At 42.4% G+C, this 16,643-nt stretch overlaps 1 protein-coding gene across 1 annotated transcript; it reads right to left on the reverse strand.

The window, feature by feature from the left end:
- Positions 1-963: 963 nt before the first annotated feature.
- rel (v-rel avian reticuloendotheliosis viral oncogene homolog) lies at positions 964-15,957 on the reverse strand. The gene is made up of 11 exons (XM_084375135.1): positions 15,886-15,957; positions 15,448-15,486; positions 13,510-13,649; positions 12,958-13,106; positions 12,088-12,179; positions 4,952-5,092; positions 4,130-4,234; positions 3,705-3,923; positions 3,507-3,572; positions 3,319-3,393; positions 964-3,191 (listed from the first exon to the last, which is right to left on the reverse strand). The coding sequence occupies exons 1-11, from the start codon at positions 15,890-15,892 to the stop codon at positions 2,290-2,292; spliced, it is 1,935 nt and encodes a 644-aa protein (XP_084231261.1). The 5' UTR covers positions 15,893-15,957; the 3' UTR covers positions 964-2,289.
- Between the last annotated feature and the right edge of the window lie 686 nt (positions 15,958-16,643).

Genomic DNA, 16,643 nt, shown 5'->3' on the forward strand with positions numbered 1-16,643 from the left:
GGCTTGTGTCTGTACGATGCAACCATGAGACGGTTAGCTTAACTTGGCATAGAGACTGGAAGCAGTAGGAAACAGCTAACCTGGCTCAGTCCAAAGGTAAGAAAATACACCTGCCAGCACTTCTAAAGCTCCTTAATTAACATGTCATGTCTCAATTGTGTCCGTCTGTACAAAAACAACAACTGTAAAACCAGATTTTCCTTCACACATGAACCGTGCTAGCTGTTTCTCCCTGCTTCCAGTCTTTAAGCTAAGCTAACTGGCTGTAGCTTCATGTTTGACTGATAAAGAATGAGTGGCATCAATATTTGCTCTAACTGTTGATCTTTTTAAGACACCCGTTACTCAAAACATTTGAGAATATGGCAGTTTAACAGGGTTGTGTGCCACACTAGGCAACTTGGTGGGGAGCAGTATTGTTTCCAGTCTTTAGGCTACGCTAAACTAGGCTAAACTCTAGATAAACAACTGCTGGCTGTTGCCTACAGTACATACAGTATATATTCTACAAGTACTTATGTATTTCTGATTGGCTGGCAGGTGTCAGTTTAACCAGTCGTGTAAATGATTAACAGGGAACAGAAGAAACAACACAGATGTTTCTGTGTTAGCAATTAGAAACTGCTAGCCTAGCTATTAATCTATGTTACACAAACGTATGCCAGACTATTTCCTGTCACTGGCCGCTGGCTTAAGCTACGCTTTTATGGCACAGGCATCAAGAATGGTACTGATCTGCTCATCTAAATCTTGGCCAGAAAGAAAAATAGGTGTGTGTGTGTATGTTATAAGTATGATAATGCACTCTGAGGTGTCCCAATATAGAAAATAATGTATTGCCTAATGCCTCCTCCTCATCTATTATGAACATATATCAGGGCATCTGGTCATGCATTATCAGTACTATGTACACTTGCATGTGAAGGTCAGTAGAGGTATAATATAAAGGTGAATGACACAAGATGTGGAATAAGACGGACTCCATTTATTAAGAACTGATCTTGTAGAAAAATCCCAAAATAGCAAATTTTACAAAGTAGTCACCAAAATATTTCATTTCAACGCTTCTGGAAGGCATACAAGTAAAAAAACAAAACAAAACAGTTATTATGATGTTGTTAGGATGAGCTAGGCCAGAGGTGACAGAGCCCTGTAGGCTGTTGCCAGGTCACAGAGTTGAAACCCACACAAGAGCCAGTGTTTGTTCAGTATAAGCCACATGTCCTCGAGCAAGACGCTCTGTGAAGCTATTCTTAAGAGCCTCAGCTGAATGAATGAAACAATAAAACACAAAATATATAAAAACTTCTGGTAGAAATGCTCTGAGAACTCAAAAACACATGTGATCACTGGTATGACATAGTCATTACAATAGAAAGACAACACTGAATGTGTTCCCTCCAACTTCCTCAATGGAAATTTCGGTACCTTGCCAGATCTTGAGTGTTTCAGCATGGTTATTGCTTTCACTCTCAACTGTGGCTAACATGTATGTACAGAGGTAACTGCAAATACTCTGCTCAAATATCAATAAAACAATATAATGTGTAAGAATCCTTTCCAAAGCAATAAAGAAAATCCCTAGCATCAATTTACCCCGTTTTTTTTTCAAGATCAAACACCCCAGCATAACATTGATTACTATACAACATGTTGACAGTGAATCCAACTTCACCTGAGAAAGACAAAGAAAGAAAGTACTACATTCACTTCTTCGGAAATCTAACTTTGGCTTGGAGACCATCTGCATGTTTGATGAAGGTTCGTGTAACTCCGTTTTCTTGACTACTCGGGGGGGAATATTCACTGATGTCCATAGCGCCAGCAGCTGGCAGTCAATGAGGGGAAGTGATTAGAGTGACGATGCTACTTTGCACTTCGGGTTAAAAGCTGATCGACCTTGATATAAATGTCGAAAGGTTCTTCAACTGCATGGTCCTTGTGTCAAATTTACCAAGAAATCAATTTTGATTGATCATTTTCAGGAGAAAAAGCTGTCTTCAAGATTAATAATGGGAAGCAAAGACCAGTGACAGCAACCAACCCCCAATTTCTGACAATCAGCTGTTGGAAGCACCCTTTGGTCACGTCTTTACCAAAGAAAGAACTAGTCCATAGTCAACTGTACCACCCAGAAACAGTGCCAAAGGGTTATGGATCCAAATGCCAGCCAAGAATTGTGCTGTTATGCTCACTGGGCCAGAATGAATGACGAAGAAGAAGACCAATGCATACCTTGGAGCTGCTTCTGTTTATTACTTGAAACCAAAAATGTTGCCATTTGTCATTTCAGTCATTTTTCCTAGCTGAGTTGATATAGTCAGCCAAAGTTGGATAGTGGCCTTCGGAGGCCATGCTGTTGTTTGAGTAAGGATTTTGCAGATTTTTTAGACGCTGAGTGTTGCCACCACCACCTTGACTCATTGGATCCATGTTGGCACCATTGCTCATAGGGCGAGGAAGCAAGTTGGTGTAAGTATTTCCTTGGCTTTCCCTTTGCATGAGTGAAGCATGGGTCTCTTGTACCACTGTGATCTGGGGCTCCTGCTTCAGCTGGAAGCCAGTCTGAGACCCTACTCCTACCAGGCCTTTCAGAAAATCATCCCCTTCCCCTCCCTCTATGAAGGGGTAAGAGCCCTGCCCCTGTGACGCCCCTCCACCGCCAGGTACTGACCCATTAAAGGTGTTCTGCATTGGATTGAGGGTGAAATTGGGCCACACAGTCTGGAAACCCTGGTTCTGGTTGCCTAGATGGTTCTGGACCTGGGTCTCAGATGCAAGCTCCTCCCTTTGGTGATGCAGGTGGAATTGCGACTGGGACTCTGGCTGGGCCTGGCTCATTTGAGGGGCCTGGGGGGCTGTATCCAAGCACTGCAGGTCCCTCTCGGAGAGCTCAGGGAGGGTGTTATTTCCAAAGTTACCATGGGAGTAACCAGTGCCACGGTTTGGCTGCTGTTGCCTGCTGCTATTATGACGTGGAAGATTGCTCATGGCACCAGACGGGTTTATGGTGACTGTTTCCATTGACAGTTGGGGGTTGGGATTTACCCATGAATGGCTGACTTGTACATTCGGAGTCTGCGATGTAATCATTACATTCTGAGTGCCTGGGTGATAGGGCTGGTTGTATACAGTAGGTTGTTGCTGCATCGTAGGTGTGGGCTGCTGTCTCAGGTACATGTTGCTGATGTCTGGAAAACAAATAGTGACCTTTAGTGTTATAGCAGGGCATTAATATCCTGTAGGTGGATGGAAATATTGTATCTGGCTCAACATCTAGTCATTGCTACTTGAAGAAAATCGGGGTAAAACTGTTACCTTTCCGCATGTGACTCATGGTACTCTGTGACACTGCCTTTGGCCTGTTCATAGCCAGGCAAGAAAAAGGACCACCTAAAGAAAGGCCAGAAACATTTGTTGAAATACATACATGTGTCCTGACATAAAAAGGTTGTATGTTGTATGTTATTTGGGTTGTATTGTATATACAGTGACATATCTCTTACCTGTCAATCCTGATATCCTCATCAAGTTCTCTCTTCTGCGCTTCTTCTCATTGTAGCCGTAAGGATCTAAGGCAGACACAAAATGGTTTATATTTATCACCTGAATCTAACTAAGAACTGGACCCCAGTTCCTGGACACAGAAGAATGGTGATAGTTTGAGTTTACCAAGCAACAGAAAGAAGGTGATCACTGCTCACCTTTATCGTCCGGCAGATATCTGAAATCCATCGGTTCACTGACTTCCTGATCGGAAGGTCTCCGCAACTGCATGTGGACAGTGACCGACTCCAATATGTTCGTGTTGTAGTAGGGTGGAGTCTTAAAGACGATGGCGACTTGGCGATGAACGTCGGCCTGGGAGAAGGAGCCTTTGGCCTCCCAGCCATCGGTGGAAAAGAATCGCACCTCGATGTCATCTGAAGGAAAAGGGGGGTGATGGAAAACTGAATGAACATGCAGAGAGATGGGTGCTATTGCTATGAAAAGCAAAATGGATTAATGTGATAAATGGATTGAATGAAGATGAATGGAGAGAAAAAAGATGCAAGCTAGATGAAAAACACACTGTATACAATGCTAATTATTTCATTGCAAAGGCTTGCAGAACATTGTTAGTATGTACCTTTCTGTACTTTGTCACACAGTAAGAAGATTTCATCCCCTCCCTTGACACTGCCACTGTTCTTGTTGACGCGGCAGATCCTCAACTCGGCTGTGTTCGGAGCTCCTGATGGTGCAGAAACAAGTTGTAGACATGCAACAAGTCAGACTGCGTACAACAAGCAAGATAACATTTATTTCTCCAGGAACAACATTATCAGAATCTACTTTTCCTTGATCTAGTGGACGTACTGTTGCGAAACCCCAGCTTTTAGTGACTCAATGTATCTTACTCAATATTTGCCTCAGGTAAGAAAAGGACTACATTGAGTTTAAAGTTCAGGCTTCACCAGGTTGAGTCACATGTCACATGCCTGAGTTCAGAAGAGGAAGTGCACCATAGTTACAGTGTTGTTTGAGGGTTAGTGTGTATAAAGAACTTCCTCTTTCTCAATGTGTGTGAGGAACACTGAACTAGTTTAACAAGTGCAGCACACTCAACAAACAGCTTTGAGGGAACATCCACTGGACACATACACACAAGTCTTGCAACAAACACTTGCGTACACAGACTGCACAGCTACAGGTACGCACTATATGAACTGTATGAGTAAACACAGCTACTTGTGTAACTTCTCAATTATTGCGTAGTATTAGCCTTTATACTTTATTTCAACTATCGGGACATTGATTCAATTCCAGGCAAGTATAAGCTACCATCAGGCAGCTTGTATTCCTCTAAGTACAATCATCTGGCAATTTCATAATGATCTCATCACTTGTAATTGTCCAACATGGTGTCAGCATGAGCACAGTTTGAAGCAGACGGAGCTCAGCCACTCACTGTTGTCGTAGATGGGGTTGGTGACGACCGGGTTGAGCGGTCGGTTGTAGTGGCCATTCTCGTCCTGCAGGAAAACCTGGATACACAGACGAACCACGTTCAGGTCGTACTCCTCTGTCTGCAGAAGCTGCTCGCGGGGCACTGAGGTCAAACAGATATACAGAGGTGTCAGTATCACATTTTCTGATGCTCACTGAAGGCATTATTACTGACATGAGACAAATCACTTGCACACATGTCAAAATCAAAACCTGGCGCCTACATTACCCACAATGCAAAAAGCCACTGAGCGACATCACTGGAGGCAATTTATCAGATTAACTGCAGCTTCCTCTGGAGCCACAACAGACTCTACACTACTGTACTTCACACATGGACCCTGTAAACACACTTTAATGTGTAAAATTGGTGGAGTTAACCTTTGAATAAAATTAGATTAAAATGATACTAAGTAAAAGTATTACAGCACAATCTGTGAATTATCTTGTGTAAGCAGGGCGTTGTTTATGAAGATGCATTTTGCTGTTCAATTATTCAAATGTTATTTTTCAGTTCTTTGGCTGCCATAAACAAATAATCTCAAAAAAGCTATCTGCAGGGCCAGACACCACCAAAAGGAAGTAAAACGTATCTCTTTTTGTAATGTGGGTGAAATGACCTTTTACTGCCCAGACTCTAAAGAAGTTGGGGAAACTGTGGTTCTTTTCACTTTGCATTCCTAACTGAACATAACAATATCTTGTCTTTGTACTGTCTTTAACTGAACTTTGACTGAAGGTTGGAGATGGACAGGATATCTTTGGTTGAAATGCATCTGTTGGCTGAACTGCATTAAGGAACATTTACTCTCCACTACATCCCTCTTTATAGGGGATATTACAACAATATAGGCATGCTGCAATTGCATCATAATTAATACAGGATCACAGGATGATTCAAGAAAAGAACAATGGGAAAAAAGCGTGTTACACAATTATTAATAGAAAGGTGTGAAACCATCACAGACACATAGATAGATAGATAGATAGATAGATAGATAGTCTGCTATGTTCTCGTGTTTGTCAAACCTGTAGGCTGTCCCCAAAACCTCAAATTTGGATCAACATAAACACGTCACAGATAAGCTTTTTCAAACCTCCTCAGCCTACACACACACACACACACACATGCAAGTGTCACACATACCGCCCTCAGAGGCAACACGCAAACACACACCTTGCAGGGAGAGCTTTTACTGAGAGACGCCCACACACACACAGCAGGCTTTCACATCTGCCTACTTTCTCTTCCTCCACCTCTCAATTTCTATCTTTTGCGCTCACGTCCAGGCCATCCCCGCCTACAATTTGTCGCCACGGTGACGCTCTGCGACGTCACCTCAGAGTGGAAAGAAGTGTGTGTCTGCCTGCGTATGTGAGTGTCTGCTCAACACAGAAGCAAGAAATGAGACTCCCTTCACGAGTGACCATGGTGGCTCCTGACGTGTGTGAAAGTGGTGGGACAAGACCCGAGTGTAAAGTCAAATGTTTAACTTTGTTCTTATAATGTATACAACACGAAACAAAACACTGCCATGCTGTTACACGTGAGATGTGGGGAAACTCCTCATCCTTACTGAATGTGTCACTGGACATGTTCAGTGCAAACACGTAGCTAGGTAGTTTTCCTGCTCTGCTTCTGCATGCACCGCTGGCTCCAGCCAGTGTTCCTCTGAAGGCTCAAGCCCAAGTGAAGTCACAGGTCATCTGTGCAGTTACAAGTCTGTTTGGATTTTGCTTAGTCAGAAGTCTTCACACTTGTGACGTGAGTGTGACGGCTTTCCACAGTTGTGCAATTAAGAAGCCTGGAAACAGCAAAACAACTGCTAACATGTCTCTCCAAGCGTTTTACCTTCTCCGCGAGCATTTTTGTGAGAAACGATACAATGCACACTGGTATCAACATGAAACTTCAAGCTTTGTTCAGAAACTCTGATATTAGATATCAGATTCAGACAAAACATGTCAGCCTGGCTCTAACTTTCATGACAATGTTCTACAGTATGTTAGATGACATCAGGGTTGGCATCCAGACGCTCTAACCTGCTGTTTTGAGTGGATACAGCCATACAGATATGGTTTGACATTTTGGGAAGTATGTTCGCTTTCTTTCTGAGGGTTTAAAGAGAAGATTGATACCTCTCTCATAAATGTTTGTAAAAGAGGACACTGATTCTTAGCTTAGCTTAGTTAAAGGATTGGACACAGCTAGCCTGGCTCTGCATCTCTCAGCTCACAGATGAACACTTTATATCTGACTTGTTTAAGGGGCGATAGTCCGATAGTGCAGCTCAGGCCGTGGCAGTGAATAGGACTGGTAGCTGCATGGCTGACTGAGCTAACTAGCTGACTGCAGCTACAATTAGCAACAGTTAGCGGTTACCCTGGTTATTATTATTTATTTCAACTTAAAGCTCTAAACAAAGATCAAACAAACACTAAGTGAGCACTGGGGTCCTATGAGTCACTGTCACTAATTTGCAACATTAATTATGTCGAACAATTACACTATAATAATAAATTGTTATGACAGGAAATAACAGGTGCTCGCGCACATAGCAGGTGTGTGTGCTCATGGGGGAGTTTTAGTGTCTTGAAAAATGACAACAACACCAATGACACTGAAAATTAGCTTCTGGGGGCTGAGCTGTGTCTTTGTGCGGCTTCATGCAGCTCTGCTCTACTTCAGATTTCTGTTTGGTCATCAGGTTGCTGTGTTGTGGGTGGCACCGACAGACACACAGTGGAGAAACTGAAGGAGGGAGAAATGAAGCCTTGCTCGTGTATGAAAGCGGAACTGTTATAGCAAATATTGATGGAACATACCAAGCTTGAGTGCGTTACAGGAGGAGGCAGATGCTGGACAGGTGGAGGAAAGTGGGCTGGAGGTAAAAGTAGTGGCGAGTGAGTGCGTGTTGTGGAAAGAAACTGGGCCCAGAGGCACCAGGCGTCCTGGCCCGCAGGAGGCTGCAGCTGCACAGGGACGAGGTCATTGGCTGCGGCGGTGATGGGGACAGCGATGGTGGGGGGTCGAGGGTGGGCGGTTAGCGGGGGCAAGTGGGTAGTGTGAGTGTGGGAGCCGAATGTGAGAGTGAGAATGAAGTGGAGGCAGGTGCCAAGCCTCACCACAAGCAGTGTCTCCACTGCATGACTCACAATTTCATCAAGTTTCATATACATAAAGTACATGCCTTCGCTGTACTCTAAAACTACTGTGTATAGCATCGAAATGTAAGAGATCTGCAAAAATAGGCCAGTTTCCCTCTGAAATCTGTGTTTTGCTTTATAGCACATAGGGAAATGACTTTAAGGCACAGAAATAAGAACGAATGGTTTGGATAGAAACATAGTGTACATTCTGTGCTGAGGCTGATGAGTAAAATGTCAATGGAAAAAAACACGAGCAAAGACAATCAGAGGAAGGAAAAGTGGCGATATCTTCTTTGTGACAGGAAGCATTCAGAATTATGGAAGTTGAAAACGACCAAACCGTTGCCCACATTACTCATTACTTCACTGACCTTAACGTGATAACTCACAACGTGTGAATATTACGATATAATAATAAAGATGTATATACGAGGGTGTCACTTTGTGTTAAAAAAATGGTGAGGACGTAAGGACTTAAATTGGTCTTCAACATATGTGATTTTAGGAAATATAAGTATGATATAAATATGAGGTCAGAGAAGATATTTACAACGGGGAAAAAAATTGCGTAATGGCACGTCAATAGAGCAACTGTCTTCAGAGACAGTGTGAAAATATTCAGCATAAAGCAGACAATAATGTTGATTGCGCAAGTAACTGTACTGTACATAATGTGTACAGTAGGTCCTGGGTCGAAGAACAGTCTTTTTACAATTTTGCACTGGGATCAGCAGCAGCCAGTATCGACTGCAGGTGCTGATGGAGAGCAAAGTGTTATTTTTAACCAATTATGCTTTTAGAAGTGATGGGGACTAAATAAGTCAAGAGTTTTTCCACAGGCTCACAAAGGGAAACTTTTTCCGAACACCATGTTAACTGAGCAAACAGAACTGAAAATCAAAAGTAATACAGAAACATATTACTACGTCACACACACACACACACACCGTATTCAGTTCTGCGTCATCACTACTACAGGTGAGGTGAGCTGTCTGACAACAGGCCGTGACCCTTGTGAGTCTGTGATCTCATTAGGTCTCAAAGACATTCTCTTATGACTACGCTGATGTAGCCCCAACAATGTCTCATATACATAAAGTAGTGAGGTCAGAGGGTTTGTTTGTGAGTATGTGTGTAAGGTGGTTGCGTGTTGGGGTAAGGGACTATGAGCAGGGAGGGAAAGGGGGGGCGACATATCTCCCCCGACACAGGAAGCAGCTGAGTTTCACAGCAGAAGTGGTCTGAAGAGAGGGGAAGGTTTGAGCCATGTGAAAAAGACATGAAACAGGCCATTGTTCAGTCTGTAGCAATAAGTACTTTTAATCTGTGTCTGTGGTATTGACTACCAGCTACCTGCCATCCAGCATTCAGCTCCTATATCTATACGTGTTCACTTTACTAGATACAGTAAGTTAAACTTAACGTGACTGTTTTATCACCAGTGCAAGACTATAAATCCTATGATAGCTTTTAGTGTTGGCAGGGCTCCAGAGTCATTTCTTTTTTTCACCGCCGCCCTCGAAAATCATTTGAAACACCCGGAAGTGAATGAAAATCATCACAAATCAAAACGTGCTTTCTTTACCGTATTACTGTCTTGTATAGAAATAGTTGAACATATTAGTATTCAAAGTACTTTTACCACCAAAGTGCACAAAGTACTTTAGTATGCGTATTTACCGTAAAGCGGTTGTGTTATTGCATTACACAGACGTTCACTGTTTAATGCTTCATGTTCCTCTGAACAGGAACTCTCAGTCCTGCTGTTAGCTGCATTAACTCTATGAGCTCTGTTAGCTCCATTAGCCAAACACACTGCCACAGCTAACAGCTAACTAGCTCTCCTCTTGCCGATTCAAACACAGGTTTGTTGTTCACAATGTAGCGGCAGGAAAAAAAAATCATGTGCCCCCTGCGGTTGTAGTCTCAAATTTTAACGAGTCACATTTTGAATGACTTTTCTGAATGTCGGTTAATCTAGAAATTAAAGCCTCACTCATTGTAAGTCAACAGAATTATCAGCTAATCACCAAGAACTCTTGGAAAGGTTACTTGTGATGTGATCTCATCTGTGTCAAAAGTAAAATCCAGAGTCATCTTGTCACCTCCAACCTCCCTGTAGTCCCTTTGCACGGAAGATGCAGATAACAGCTTTAAAATTAGGAGTTCTGTCATGCTACTGTCACGTTTCTATTTATATCAAAGCCCATCTGTACTTGTGATATGAAACAAAATCACTAAAACTGCTACATTAGGGAGAAGCATGGGGGAGATGGTAAATGGTAATCCACAAAATCAAGCAATTGGCTTTATGAGCAAATACCCACTTTCCTCCTAGACCACAGGAATCACACAATTAAATATCATCAATGGTAGCAATACGGACATTTGTACAGTCTGTAGTGATCAGTGAAAAAGAGACCACAAGTGTTTCAGTTCTTCAAATACTAAATTACCTAAATTAGTTCCTCAATTTTAATACTAGCAGGCAGGTTGGAGACTTGAGACGTGGTCATATATGGTGAAGCTCAGTAGACAGCACAAGAGACTAAAAATGTCAGCCAGGGCTCAGGGGTTATATCACACACAAGCCATCTGCATCACAGATTACCTTATCAGTCTATGGGACTGTGTATGCAGTGCTTTGACTTTGCAGGATGTGCCCAAGAGAAAATGAAGTATCAAGTAAGGACACTTGTGCAAACATAGAAAGCAGTAAATCAAAGCACTTGAGCATATATGTGAAATATGTGTGGTAACAGAGGAGTCCAGACATTTGGTAAATGAAGTAAGTTCAAGCACTTCAGTCACCACCTAGACTTGCAAACGATTTAAAGATCTATGATAGTGTTTCATATCTGTCAAAAACATCAGATTAGATCAACAGCTAACACACAAACTAGAAGCCTATACGTAGAAATCAAGCCTGATCATAAACCTTCCATTCCCTCCATGGTTTATAGTCCCGTAAAGCACCATACCCTACTTTTATCATCATCTCTGAGGGCTGGGGAACCCCCTCGGTCCACCCTCCCCCTTTTAATGAATCCTGCATTCCCAGCTCTCACGTGGCATCCTGCACTGTGCTGAATTGAGCAACTGTGACCAAGAATGGGGAAGTAGCTCAACGCCTGTTTGTACACGAGAACCGCTGTCTGTCTGCCTGCACCAGAGGAGCACCGCAGAGTGAGAGCACATTGAGGAAATGGCATTAGCTTAGACAGCGCGGTGGCAGGAGAGCGGACTATCGCCTTGATGTTAGGAAAGTCTCCTCCAACTGTGAACTTTAGCATTTAGCTCAAAGCACAGCCGTGCATACGTGTAGCCTCACAAAGCTGACGTGACTGTCGAGTCTTGTCCCATCGTCAAAAAAAATTGCAACAAAAGGCAAAAAAACAAAAATGCATTAGTCCGTCTGTCAATGCTGTCCCACTTTTAGCCCTAAGCCCATTGGTTCCTACTGAAAATGTACATCTTTAGAAACAAGATTTCAAATATATGTACAGTTACATTGTTCAAAGGCTAAGTCATTTGCTAAACATCTGGGCAGTGTAGTTTTAAGCAAATATTGATAAAACAGAGGTAAATAATGCATTTGTTGGGGTCCTATTTTCAGTGGTCCAATGCACAGAAGAATTAGATATTTCAGCCTTTTGATTCGCACACAATACTTGCTAGTAGTAGCAATTCATGGTTGGTTTTGGACTTTTTTTCAAAATGTATTGACAATAACTGACTTTTAACTGTTATAATCTTTACATTTTTGAGGAAATGACAAGCACAAGCTAATATTTGATTGTCTGATTTGATCTATTCTCAAAAACCAGAATTAGCCCGAGAAGATCCAGGATCAGTTACAAAACTAACACGTCCCACAAGTGGGTTAAAACAGCTGACAGACAGACAGACCAGAGACAGCATATGGAAACTGAGAGCAGCAGGACTCACCATTGAAGGGGTTGATCCCTCTGGTCATCCTCTGTACGATCGCTTCTTTCACTTCCCTCCTTCTCACACACTGGATACCCAGATTCTGGAAACTGTGCGAATAATAATATAACAGAGTTGTGAGAAACTGACAGGCTGCAACCATCTGATTATACTAAACAAATCACATGAGGCCACACTGAGTGAAGTATGATCTCAATACAAATGCTGTTGAGTGTGAAGCACTGTAACTGTCTGGATTTGCTTGTAAAACAAATAAATTACCATAAAATCATGATTTTCTAATAGTGTTTCTGTGGGAGTAATTCCATCGATTTACATAGAAAGCCTGAAAGTGTCAACATTTTGAATTTACTGTACAAGTCCATGAGGGATTTGCAAATTACACCAAAAGATACTGACTCATTCACACTCTCACACACACACATGCACGAGTACACAACAAACACAACCTCTGTTTTCTCTCTCAAACACACACAGCAAATATGGGTGATGTCACTTGGGGAATTCCCATATTGCCATCCTCATCACAGACATGGTTTGACAAATATGCTTTGTGTGTGTGAGTGTGTGTGAGTGTCTTCATCTGTGTTTGAGAGGTCACCAATTTGACACTCGATGACTTCCGAAACCACCATGTGAAACATGAAATACTGTTAATAGAGAGCAAATTGATTATGTTGTGGTCTGTGTGTGCGTGTGTGCGTGTGTGCGTGTGTGTGCGCCAGAGTTTACTTATTTTGATGATGCTGATTAAGACCGAGACTAGTGAGATAATTACTCTGATGACGACAGTGACAATGAAGTCAGTGAGCAGTACACCACACACACACACTGCTGGACGGACGTGACTGTGGGAGGAGGACTTACGCGATCACTCTGCGGTCTGGACCAAACTCGGCCTCGTAGAACCCGTCTTTGCAGTCCTTGCCCACCAGGTCGTGTGGATGCGGTCGGTACGGCTCATTCTTGGTCACCAAGTAAACACGCACTTTCCCTTTACCGCAGTAATTCAGAATCTGTGGAAGCAGAGGAGGATGATTTAATAGTCAATTATAAACTGTACATTTGCATAAAAATTTCTATGGAAGGACACATGCAGAGGAGAGATGGAGGTAAGAATTAGATGCTTTCAGGGCTTTGTGTGTTATTCGATAATGCCAAGACAGCTAGATGTGCTCCAGAGGTGCATCCAACCAAGGCACAACTAGCTTACCCTGCTGCCGTCTGGCAAGCAATACAGAAGTATCCACTGCCGTACCGCCAGACTACAGAGCAGCTTCTTTTGTTTGTATTTATGTGTAGAGTTGGGAACTGTAACTGAGTTTAATTATACAGTCTTGTGTTGCATAATGACAATTAAATGAATCTTGACTCTTGTAAATCTTGGTGGTTGAGGAGATTAAAGTTCTGTTGACCGACCTGCAGACTGGGGTAGGTCCTGTTGTTGTCGGAGCTGTTTTCGCCGGGGATGCTTCCCGCCGAGCGACCCTCACACTTGTACCTGAAGCGCATTCCCCTCTGCTTGGGCTGCTCGAAGATCTGGATCTCCGGCTCAGCCACTGGAGAGTGCAAGGATGATGGAAACAGTCAATGCAGTGATGGGGAGAGGAAGGGATGGAGCGGTGGGAAAAGAGGGAGGTGATGATAATGATAAAAGTATCATAAGTATAACAAGATTCTGCTTTTGGTGGTTTTCATGTTGGGAAAGTGAGTTCACTTAAAAAAAACAAACCAACTATATTCAGCTGAGATTCAGAGACCAAAGTGGTTTAAAAAATCAAATTCCGATTACGCAACCTTGTATACTTCCTCAAGTTGTTTTTAAACATGAATGTAAGACAGATTTCGGTAATTTTTTGCTTGACTTTTGCTGGAGACACAAGTTACGTTAAGGTCACACAACCAGGATCAATAAGTCAAGCTGAGGTATACTCAGGTAATGACCGTGTTTCTGACGTTTAATAACCCAGGAAGCAGAAAATATGCAGGTCAAAAAACGTCTAGCCTTTTTGATAGCAGACATTTTGATATGTCCGCCTATTATTAATCATTTGTTTCTAAAAATCGCACTAAAAAGTTGTTGTATTTTGGAGAGGTGTCTACAGGTTTGTGTAAAAGTGATATCTACCACCTGACGATGGCTGCAAGTAAAAACGCTTTTGCCAAATGCTGGCTCAAGAGAATCCTCTCCACTATGAACCTACTCTGAGACACTGTCAACCATCTAAAATTTGAAGCATGACGTAATGTACACCCTTCAACTCTAGAAGGACAGGGGTTAAATGAGATGAATACTCTCAGGAAACAGGCACTGATTAATGCTCTTTCCTTGGTGATGTTGCCTAAATCCCCGTGTAATGATCTATACTCGTGATATGTGTATAGTTGACAAGCTCTTGCTAGTCTTCCTGTTTTTGTTCGCTGCTAAATCTAAAATGGACACTGTCTGCTTCATTAAACAACAAGCACTGGTTCAGTGATTTGCAGTAGGTCTGCACGTCTTGATAAAATTTATGCAAAGTTTGGCTGAAAAGTGAACATTTGTAGCAGTTTTCAGAGTGTAATTATGCTTCTCACTGAAATGGACATACTGCTGAAGCATTATATTTAACCTGGATGTCTAAAAAGCATACATTTTAGCCAGATTAATTGTACAAGCATCTTTAAAAGTGCAAAACAAACTGCGAACCTCAGCCTCATGCATTCAAAACAAAGCATTAAAATGAGTTTGTCCGTCCTGCTTTGACCCTTATGCATGAAACAAAACCTGCGCCACATGATGCCTGTGTGAGAGAGGAACTAAAACTGATCCGGGAAGTGCTTCAGTTTTTAAGGGCACACTGTTTCCACTGGTTTAACAATGAGAAAATGCGTTTTTGTGGACACGACAACCAAGTGACAAGCTCCCTGACGTGCAGCGTTGGCTGAGATGTTATGTGTGCCAGTATGAAACAAGTCCAGTTACATTTCTGACATGATTATGATAAAAAGGTGCCTCGGCCTCGTCCTGCCTTCCTCATTTTGCAGCTACGTTGGCTCCAAACACAAAAGTCGGAGATGATGTATCTCTCACACGCAGACATTTTTATATCTCTACAAACTCATACACCACAAACTCTAAAGAGGATGAATACAAGAGGCTTCTCACACACACACACACACACACACACACACACACACACACACACACACACACACACACCCACACCACAGGACTGAAAAAAGCTTACCAATAAAACAAAATGAGGAAGTGAAAGACACGGCAATACATTCACAGACTGTTTGGCACTTATAAGTTTTGACTTGTGGAGACAGGCAGCTAATTTTGACACAGGAGGAATTAAAACATGTACTCACTTAGGTGTGGATCTCCCCCGAGTATGGAGGGCATTAGAACTGAGAAGGAAAATGTGACATATGGGAAGAAATTAGACAAACAGGGATGCAAATTAGATATCCTGAATGGTATTTCACTCCGAACTGGCTTGTAGTGTTTTGTAAGCTCATTCACTTCTGCTAAAGCTGTCCTGTAATTACTGGCACAGACTCCAAAAACAGTCAATCACTGCGGGGAAGTTTTACTGTGTTGTCAAACACACTCAGAAATAGTGACAAAAGGTATTTCACTGAAGAATTAAGCATCAGTGTTGCTATTGTACATTCAGACTCAAGATACTGATATAAATAAAAAGTTAAAGTTGAGTTAGTACATGTTTTTGAGCATCACAGACACATTGTATCCTCTCACTCCACTCTTTTGTTATTACACAGTAAATAAAAGGTGTTACTACTCACCATCCATGATGCACACACACTGACTCTCTCTCAGCAGTCGCACAGGTTACCGTCTCTTGGAGAAGCCCGACCTGAATGAGTGACAGCGGACAGGAAAAGTAATATTTGTTAGAAGAGACAAGCTGGGGGGAATTCCCCTCCGTCACCGCCCACTTCATCCGAGCCGACCAATGAGAGGCCGCCGACTCACAGCGGCGCATGAGAGGAGCCGAGAGAAGCCACGCCCCTCTGCCTGTGTGTGCCTCGAGAGAGTTTAAAAGGGGAGTTCATGGTGTGTGTGTGTGTGTGTGTGGTGTGAGATAAGAGGCTGTCTGTGGGGGGGAAACAGACAGATCCTTATGCCTGAGCTATCTATTCTCAGTATTTACCCAGCTAATTTTGCAACCTCAAATAATCATATATTTGCCTTTTTTTAGAGGCTAAAAGGTGAATTGCCTGGAACAAACAAACAACTGGTGTGATTTCTCATCGGCTGAAAGGAATGACTCTTTACCTTGCTCTTGAAAACATCAGCTATTTGACCAAAAACAAAGTTGAAGTCATGAACTGACCTTTATTTTATTTATTTCCTTTTCTTTCTATTTCACTCTTTTCCATTTTTCATTATATATACATACACTTTTCCTGCTGGCGTTGCTTCTGTATGTTGATCGCTATGCTGTGCATTGATTTTGTTTGGATTATGTCAGTCCTTTTATTGTTCTCTTTCACAAAAAAGGCAATAAAGACATACAAGATAAAAGTTACACCTGCACTGA

Source organism: Pagrus pagrus, assembly GCF_965226575.1.
Source record: "Pagrus pagrus genome assembly, chromosome: 15".
Lineage (NCBI taxonomy): Eukaryota > Metazoa > Chordata > Actinopteri > Spariformes > Sparidae > Pagrus > Pagrus pagrus.

What these genes read in the sequence shown, in the direction of transcription:
- rel (XM_084375135.1), bottom strand. An exon ending in AGGGATCAACCCCTTCAATG is followed by an intron (nt 5,093 to 12,087) that starts GTGAGTCCTGCT and finishes GTTTGACCTCAG; the next exon opens with TGCCCCGCGAGCAGCTTCTG. An exon ending in CATGAGTCACATGCGGAAAG is followed by an intron (nt 3,192 to 3,318) that starts GTAACAGTTTTA and finishes TTTGTTTTCCAG; the next exon opens with ACATCAGCAACATGTACCTG.